This window comes from Nicotiana tabacum, chromosome 19, assembly GCF_000715075.1.
Source record: "Nicotiana tabacum cultivar K326 chromosome 19, ASM71507v2, whole genome shotgun sequence".
NCBI classification, from domain to species: domain Eukaryota; kingdom Viridiplantae; phylum Streptophyta; class Magnoliopsida; order Solanales; family Solanaceae; genus Nicotiana; species Nicotiana tabacum.
Window position 1 is genome coordinate 131221315 of NC_134098.1, and position 9762 is coordinate 131231076.

The window sequence follows — 9762 nt, forward strand, 5'->3', positions numbered from 1 at the left end:
TTCATGCTTTCAAGTCTAAGATGCGGATTGAGCAACTTGAGGTTGCTCAAAACAAGAGGCAAAACGCTTGGCAGCAATTTCAATCAACTAAAGGTCAGACTAAGAAGGTATGCTGGTCACTTATTCTCAGGTTGATAACCTCATGTATGAATCACAATTTAAAGAGATTGTGCCTACTGTATAATATGATGATTGCTCTTTCTATTGTATTTCTCACTTCTATCTTATCAAAAAAATTATATTTCTCACTAGAATCACATGCTTATGTGTTCATAAGCGACTGTATGATTTTACTTGTGTTTGTAAATATCTGCATTTATTTGCAAAGTACTTCACATTGCTATTGGATATCTTATCCTGTAGTTGTCTTCGTTATTCATAGTTATGTTTGGTCTTAAAATAAGCTATGGTACATTATGATGACAAAAAAGGATGGAACCAAATATTTTTTTTATAAAAAAAGAATTAATGTATGGAGGACCATTGTAACCCTTTTAGTTAACATATTAATGAGCAATGAAGCAGTGGTTTTTTGGGATATATATAAGAGGGAGGGCCTATCTCCAACATAAAAAACATGTCTCAGACATGTTTCTTTGGAGAAGACTAAATGATTGAAGAAACAACAGTAAAATGAAGACATCATCTTCATAAGCGTACTAGATATTCCATTGAAGTAATCTATGTTTCCCCTTTTTCCCTCCCCACCAAAAAAAGCCCCACCTTGCCCTTGTCACTTACTCTTTTTGACTTTATGCACATTTACTTTCATTATGTTCCATGAATATGCACCACATAGCTTAATAGTAGTAAAAAAAGCTTTAAAAAAAAAAATTACTCACACTCATATTTATATCATATTACATTAATTTATTATCATTTGTGATAAAAACAATGATGTGAGAATGTGTATTAGTTAATTGAGAGGATAACTTGCTGATTGTTTACAAAAAAAAAAAAAAAAAAAATGTATGTCATGTATTTATAGAATTAGTGTAAACGAGTGTTAGTAAGTTTATTATACTAACGTTGTGCTATGTTTTTGTCATTCAAAAGAGAGTGAACAGGTCCACAATTTTCTGCATGGTCGAGGAAGTGATATTGATGTATTAGAGAAATTAAATATATTGAATCTGTAAATGGAAAGCTACCTAAATTCTTCAAAGCCAGAGGCTCGGGGCCGGAGACCGACGACTAAAAGAATCTTTGAAAAGGAGACCTCCTTTTTTCATCAAATATATGCAACTTCAAAAGTGTTTATGCAATTAATAAAAGCGTTGTTTTTGTTTGAGTGCTAGTTTTATGCACGGAGGGTGTTAAAATATTCATATTATTAATATATTTATAAGATAGTTATAAATAAAATTGGTTACTAGCACAGGTTAAGTTACACTGCTAATGTAACATATCCTTACAAAAAAAAGGGTTTCATATAACCAACCAATAACAGGATTACGTCCATGATTAGTCGGATTTTTGTAGACATTTACATATTCCAATCACCTAAGTAGAGTTATATATCATCATTTCCATAGGCACCTTAGAGAATTTAGAGAAAATTATTCCCCTAAAAGTACATAGTAATTCCATTAATTAATTATGCTATACTATCATCTCCAACAACTTTGAAATTAAAATCTTGCTGTATTGTTGCTGATGAAGTTTGATTTTTGGAATACCATGTAGCCCAAAACAGATAGTTGAAGAAGTTGAGAAAGCTCAGCACTGCCAACAACCAATAGAAAAGATCAAGTCTGTCTTTGTTGAGATTATTGTCACTAAGCCAGCCACCATGTGATGAATTTGAAGTGATGTTATTCACTAATGAAACAAGAAGTGAGCTTAAATAAAAGCCAAATGAATATGAGCAATAAGTAATGGCTGTTAAAAAGGATTGCATCCCTTTTAAGGATTGTTTGTAAAAGAACTCAATAAGTCCAACTGCAGTGAACATCTCAGATATTCCAAAAATCAAGAATTGTGGGGTGATCCAAAATATTGATATGGTTTTATTTTCGTTCACTGCAGAAATTCTCCTTTTGTTTTCCATTAAGGCTGCTGATACCATGGAGAAAGTCGAGATAAATAGGCCAAGACCTATACGTTGCAGAGGGGTGATGCCTGTTGAGACGACATAATATAAATAATTAATTAAAATTGTGCTCTTTCTGACTGGTTAAAATTTTAAACGAAATGCTCATGTATTTCAATAATACCTGAATCATGACCGGTGAATTTTCTCGCGAAAGGGACGAAAAATGTGTCATAGAGAGGGACTATGAAAATTAACAATATGTAAGGAATTGACTGAAGGGAAGCTGGAGGGATATGGAAATTTTTAGTTAGCTTAGTGTTCATGGTACTTCCTTGTTGTACTGAAAAAGTTTGAAGTTGTGCTAAAATGGTATTGAAAATTATAGTGCAAGCAAAGATGGGAATGACTGAAATTAGGATCTTCACTTGCTCTACTTGTGTTACTGTGCAAAGTCTCCATCGACTTATCTTTTTTGTGTTATTTCCATCTTGCACTTTTATACAAGCCTTGTCCAAGAATCTGAAAATAGGACAAAAAGAAAGTTCTCTACATAATTAGTGTGGAAGAATATACCAAAGTAGTGCTAAACTATGATTACCATTATGCCTTAAAACTAAATTAAGTAACATTAAGCAAAGAGTGTAGTAAGTGGCGAATTCCTACTTTAGCTATATCACTGCATGCATATACTATCTCAGTAGAACATTATGATGATAATGTTAGACGTGTTATGATCAAGTGCTTATCATCATGCCAAAAGCTAACTATAGTCGATAGTAAGAACGTAACTTGATTTCTTAACGAAGCACACCAAACAAGTGTCATGTTCGATCATGACTCCGACCCGAACCCCAAGCCACTTACCCAACAATTACTAATAATTATATGTACTTATAAACAATTCGTTAAACTATCACTGTCACCTAATAAATAACTATAGCTGGTTATCGTCAATAAGAATACTTAAATGTACGTACCTGAATCGATTGGTGTGAAGAAGAATACCAATATTATCATGAAGCATACGTGTATCTGATGGAGAAATATGCTTTCTGTTTAAGAATGCAGCCACCAAAACCTGCCATTAACCATAAATATAAGAATAGTTAAGACCACTTCTTCAATATTTTTTTTAAAATATTTTTATTGTTATATTGGGATGGTTTTTTCTTTCTTTGTGGGGTTGGGTTTGGGTTGGCCGATCATAATTTAAAATTTATGAATTTATCTTAAAGTAATATACAATAATAACTAGCTAACTTTACCGTTAAATATTTATAAATATTAAATATACTTTTGAATACATATATATGATCTGAGTTCACTTAAAGACATAGTTTAAATGATATATCCGCCTGTGGGTTGGGGGATGGCAAAGACTAATAGAAGATGCCAAATTCTCCGACAGATGAATAAATGGAAGCCTTAATAATGATGAACTAGAGCTCTTTCCTAGAACATGAATAAGAAGATGACACTTGCATATGTATGTTATTTATATAATTGAGAAATATATATATAGAGGGATTACTTTAATCTTGTCGGCGAAAGAGAAAAGAAAAAAAGTTAGAACTAGCATTAAAAAATAGAAAATGGCAACCAACCCAATTCCAGGTCGTCATTATTAGACATCCTAGTAATAATGCAATGGGAGTGAAAATGCAAGATATTAAAAGGAATTAATTTTACCTGTGCAATGGGAGTGAAAATGCTTCCTTGAGGAGGTTTATTTCTGTAAAAAAAAGTGCCAGCAACTAAGGTAATTAATCCCAAAGCCATAGCAGCAGCAGAGACACCAAAACCAACATCCATTCCAGAATGTGTTTGTACCCAAACAAGAAGTGTAAGAGCAATGAGTTGACCCATTGAAAATGCAAAATAAGCAGCATTGAAATATCTTGAAAGTTGCTTTGACTGCTTTTGATGATTAAATTGGTCAGCACCATGAGAAATCATATTTGGTTTCACACAACCACTCCCTAATGCAACCAAATACAATGCCACAAAGAATATTAAGGCTTTGAAACCCTTTGCTTCTGCACATAATTGGTCTCCATTATCATGAGTATTTAGCATGTTGTTGCATTTTGGTGGTTTTAGCTGTGGAAGATGAGCTTGCACTGACAGTAATATGAAACCCTACATACACAAGTGAGAAAATAAATTACTACTATATATATAAAGATTAAAGAGTAGTCTTACATATTTAGACTCGTTTTTTAGAGCATGATAATGAAATAAAAGGTGGGTGATATAAAGATTCATGTTTTCCACAGACTGACCTAATTAACCCATTGAATTAATACGTCTACTCAATATATATTTAGTAAGTAGTAGTAGTATTAAATACCGAAAGTTCGACAAAGGCGAAGATGAGGAGGGTCCAAAAGGAAGCAAGATAAGAGTCGGATAGATAGCCTCCAAGTAGGGAGAGGATAAAGACGGTCCCTATAAAGTTGGTCACTATATTTGCTGATTCTGACAATGAAAAGTGCATCTCATTTATCACATATGTTATCAGGTTGTTCCCTACTGCTGCTATTCCCATTATCTCCAATCCTTGCAACCCTGTTAGTATAGTAAGTATTACTACATACTCCATATCAGAAAAAGAGAAGAAATTAAAGGGAATATAATATAAACTTTATTTATACCAAGAACAAAAGCAGCAGCTTTCATTCCTCCATGTTTAATGGAGTTTGAAGGTCTTCCTCTCCAATCAACACTACTATTAGTCTCAGCTTCACAAATATTGTTGTTATTTTCTTTTTCTCTGTCTGTCTCCATCTCCATTTTTTCCAAAACTATCTCTCTCGTTGTACTTTATTTCCTCTCGTATTTGTCTTTATTTTCAAGACAATTAAAATAACAGAAATAATAGAGACAGTAACTAGCTCTTCCTGGTTTTGTCAGCACAGTGAAACAAAACTTAGAAGAGGTTGTCTTTATTGCTAATAATGCTGAAAATGAGCTCCTATTTATAACACTTCAATATCTATTACCTTTCTTTCAATAGCAACCTTTGTTGGATATTGAGACTAACACTCACCACTCCCCTATAGTTATCGAGTCAACTCTGCTCACGGATACAATAAATAAAAAAATTTATACAATCAATATATTATCAGCAACAATATAACTTAATATCTTTCTTTTTTTTCAGGTAAATAGCCTTTTTCGTCTAAACGTCTTTTTGACCAAAAATATATTTTTATAAAGTTAAAGTGTTTGGCCAAGCGTTTAGAAGTGAACATATGTTTAGTAAAAATTTTAAAAAATGACAAATATATGATCTATTAAAATATTTTTATGGGACCATTTTTTTAGCAACACATGATAGTTATTTTCTTAGTCGTCTAACAATAATTTTTCGTTGACATACGCTTTCAAGGTTAATCGAATTTAATAATTATACATTAAAATCAATATGATATTATATTTAATTTTAAATTATCAATCGAAAAAGATATAAGAAATATTAACATATGAATGCCGCATTTCAATAACACTTGGTAAGAAAGTGATGATATAATTCATTATTTAAAGTAAATAAAAATGGAGATGCACTTTATAGTTCTATTAAATGTTACATCCCAAATATTTTTAGATATTTTTTAAAGAAAATTCTATATGAAGTCTTAAAAAGTATATATAAAAATTATATATTTATATGTCAGTTTGATTTGGATTTTTTTGCTCAATAACAAACCAAATCAAACCTAATCGAATTTTTTAATCGGTTGGTTTGACTTTTCGGACTGGTGCGATTTTCCGATTCGATTTGAATGCCCCTAATAAAAAAGAGGTAGATACGAGATAGCATAAGATCAATGATACGCATGTTAATATTACTAGGTCAACTAAATGTTACATTGGGAATATGTGGTAACACCACGGAGATGATGAGTTTGACGTGGAGGCTGAGGCAGCCGCAGTAAATGCGAGAACCTGTGTTGCACCACCAGTGGACGAGCAACATGATCAACCCCCCTCCACCCCCGACAACAGATATTACTCACAATGTTGTTAACCATGCAGGCGGCGACGCTCTCCCAACTATTCTGAAAAGGATGGAGGAAATGGAAAACGAGAACAAGGCACTTCGGGACCAAATGAGAGAACATCAAGAAAGGCTCAATAAAATACTAATTTTGTCAAACACTAATTTTGTCAAACATCAAGAAGCACTTTTTAAAAGTTTTGTCAAACACTAATTTTGTTCAAAAGTGATTTTTAAATTAATTAACCAAATAAAAATCGTTTCTCTTTTTTGAAAAATATTTTTCAAAATAAGATGATGTTAGATGCTTGTCCACACAAGCTATAACTCATGTTCGTTAAAAAAAATTGATATGTAAATGACTTTGAAGTGACTTGATATTGTTAAAAAGTTTATCTATCAAATATCAATGTGAAGTTAAACTCTTTTGTATTTCCTCCTACCTCCTAGTTTCAACTGATATTTTCTATAGACTATACAGTCCTTTTTTTCTTTTTTTTCTTTTTTTTTGGGGGGGGGAGGGGGGGGTGGAGGTTATTCCAAAATGGAGGAAATTTTTAATTTTCTTTTTTAATTTGGTCAACAAGACAGATATTAAATAATCCTCCTGCTTTTTTAAGTTATGCTTATCCTCAAACTTCATCTTTGCAAAGAGCAATTACATTTCAGCAGCAACCCCCTTCTCTATTCAAAGTTGTATATCAACAATATTACCTTTTATATGGAGTAATATGTTATTAAAGGTTCTCTATTTTTTTATTTTTGCTTTTTTGGATAAGTGAATGTCAAATGATGATATTCAATAAACTAATATTGCATTTTATAATGATCATGACATTTTGTAAAAGATAAGTGTATGGCCAAAATCTGCCCTAAGAGTATTTGGTCTAATACGACATTAAGGAAAAAGTCGGTCGAGGTCGATCAGAAGGTAATAAAATTCGTGGTCGAGGTATCAACCATGATCGAGGTCAAGCATTGCGTAAAGGACAATAACGGCTAGTTTTCAGAATAAGATATTAGAGAGAATATTCTTATGAATATTCCCTACATTTGTACTATTATGGTTTACTAGGGATATGTGTTGAATATATAAGGGGAAAGAAAAAGAAAGAAAGAAAGGCATGTAATATTCATTTGATAAGAATACTTTTGAGAATAAGATTCGCTCTCTCTCATAAAAATACAAAGATTATCTTTAGATATATCTCCATTAATATTCATACTTTAAAAGTATTTTGCACTTATTGTCATCAATTATTTACGGGATTTGTCCCCATCTCCCACACGTTTTCGAGATTAGCATCTAGAGTTATTATTCTCAACTAGATTTAACCAATTATTACATAAACTTAATAGTTTTACCGGAATTCACATTTTTTGGTTAAACAATTTGGCGCCGTCTGTGGGAATTTTCTAGTTAAGTCTTTTAGTTTCTTCTAGATCTACAATCAACACTTGTTATTAACAAAAAAAACAAGAATATTTTTCTCCTTGCACGCATAAATCTAATATTGCACGTAACAGAGAAGGAAGAACGAGAATAATGAGTGACCTCCCAACCAACCTCATGAACATCATCCACGAAAGCTCAGAAGCAGTAGACGAAGACACAACACTCAATGTCTCTCCTAGGCGAGGTGGATCACCCCCTCCCCATTGCAGCATAACAAAATCCCTTGGCAAGACTGCCTCCACATCCATGGAAGAGGAGATACCACCAGCGATAAAGAAGCTCCTTGAAGCCTGGCTAACTGGTACACTGACTAGCATTTTCCATAAACGCGTCCAAGACGTAGCTGCAGTAAATGCGAGAATCTGTGTTGCACCACCAATGGACGAGCAACATGATCAACCCCCTCCTCCACCCTCGACGACAGATATTAGTCACAATATTGTTAACCATGCAGGCGACGATGCTCTCCCAACCATTCTGAAAAGGATGGAGGAAATGGAAAACGAGAACAAGGCACTTCGGGACCAAATGAGAGAACATCAAGAAAGGGTCGATAAAATACCGGGCGCTCCTAAGTTATGGCCGAAGAGAGATGTCGATCGGTTCGTCGAGCAGCCATATAGTGATAGCGCTGCCCCATATGCCATACCAAAGACCCTTAAAATGCCGCCTTATCTGAAAATATATGATGGCACAACCGACCTCGAGGATCATGTGACCCATTATGTCACCGCCGTGAAAGGCAATGACCTCGCCAAGGAACAAGTATCCTCCATTATGCTAAAGAAATTCGGCGAAACCCTTACGGGAGGTGCATTGACCTAGTACTTGCAACTGCCTGCACGTTCCATCGAAACCTTCGAGGAAATGGCTGATAAGTTCGTGGCGGCCTATACCGGGGCCAAGAAGGCCGAGGCAAGAGTGAATGACATATTTGCAATCAAACAGTCCCCGAGAGAAGGACTGAGGGAGTTCCTCGCCCGTTTTAATCGAGTAAGAATGACTTTGCCCGATGTATCAGAAGGGATGTCGGTAGCTACTTTTCAAAATGGGCTAAGCAGAAATGGTTCAAGGGCGACAAGAAAAATATTAAGTCGGCTTATGAAATATCCCCCAATAACTTGGGATGAAATACATAATGCATATTGTGCCGATATACGAGCAGACGAAGACGACCTCAATGGGCCGACTCGTCGACTGACCTCAGTACAAGCAGAATCCAGAAAGGATCGGAGAAATGATATCAGAAGAGATTCTGTGGCCTCACGACCAAACCGAGAACGACATCTCCCATATGTCAGAACTACCGATGCATCCTCATCTCGCCATGAAGAAGGGCCACCCTGATCAAGAAGAGGGACTCACCGAAATGAGAGAGGTATGCCCCATTTACAATCCACTCACAATTTTTGCGTGTCACCTACAAAGATCGTCTACGCCTTGGAGAAGCTCGGACCAAAGGTAAAGTGGCCACAAAAGATGAGGTCGAACCCGAATACCAGAAAATCAGATGCCCTCTGCGAGTTCCATCAAGAGCGGGGACACAAAATCGAAGATTGCATTGCCCTAAGACAGGAGGTTGTAAACATGCTGTGACAGGGACACCTCAAAGAATTGCTGAGCAATCGGGGAAGGACAAACTTTGCAGGGGACGCAAACAACATCAAGGGCCGCCGAAGTCTCCCTCGCCAGCTTGTACCATCCACATGATCATTAGTGGTTGGGACGATGCTTCCATCAATAGCGTGAAGTTCACCACAACAAACAAGCTCAAACGGTTGATCACCCACGAACGGTATGATGAACTCGAAGAAAGTATCATCTTCGATAAGTCAGATACCAACGGTTTGTCTTTCCCTCACTACGATGCTCTCGTTATCACTTTACAAAGACATCGACGTAAGACAGATTATGGTAGACGGTGGGAATGGCACATGTATTATCCATCCTCGAGGACAAGATAGTGCCACGCTGCATCACACTAACAGGCTTTAATAATGCAGTTGAGCGAACATCTGGAGAGATCACACTCCCCGTCTTAGCAGGTGGCGTCACTCTGGAGACCACCTTCCACATCATGGACCAGGACACGGCATACAATGCCATAATAGGGCGACCATGGATTCACACCATGAGAGCTATACCCTCCAGCTTGTACCAAGTCATCAAATTCCCAACTCCATGGGGCATATTCAGTATACGAGGGGAACAACGCACATCCCAGTAATGTTACCGCATTGCCCTAGACTGCACGGCCACCCAACAAAAAAT

General features: G+C 35.6%; 1 protein-coding gene across 1 annotated transcript; it reads right to left on the reverse strand.

Annotated features, from left to right (window-relative positions):
- Nucleotides 1–1403: 1403 nt before the first annotated feature.
- On the reverse strand, nt 1404–4967 carry LOC107804874 (protein NRT1/ PTR FAMILY 4.3-like). The gene is made up of 6 exons (XM_075239727.1): nt 4690–4967; nt 4386–4603; nt 3725–4174; nt 3013–3113; nt 2217–2554; nt 1404–2121 (listed from the first exon to the last, which is right to left on the reverse strand). The coding sequence occupies exons 1-6, from the start codon at nt 4826–4828 to the stop codon at nt 1598–1600; spliced, it is 1770 nt and encodes a 589-aa protein (XP_075095828.1). The 5' UTR covers nt 4829–4967; the 3' UTR covers nt 1404–1597.
- Between the last annotated feature and the right edge of the window lie 4795 nt (nt 4968–9762).

Excerpts from the sequence above, each read along its gene's own strand:
- LOC107804874 (XM_075239727.1), bottom strand. The coding sequence starts at position 4,828 with ATGGAGATGGAGACAGACAGAGAAAAAGAAAATAACAACAATATTTGT. Across the intron at positions 4,175-4,385 it reads TCGCCTTTGTCGAACTTTCG|GGTTTCATATTACTGTCAGT; the intron begins GTATTTAATACT and ends TTGTGTATGTAG. Across the intron at positions 2,555-3,012 it reads CTTCACACCAATCGATTCAG|ATTCTTGGACAAGGCTTGTA; the intron begins GTACGTACATTT and ends TCCTATTTTCAG.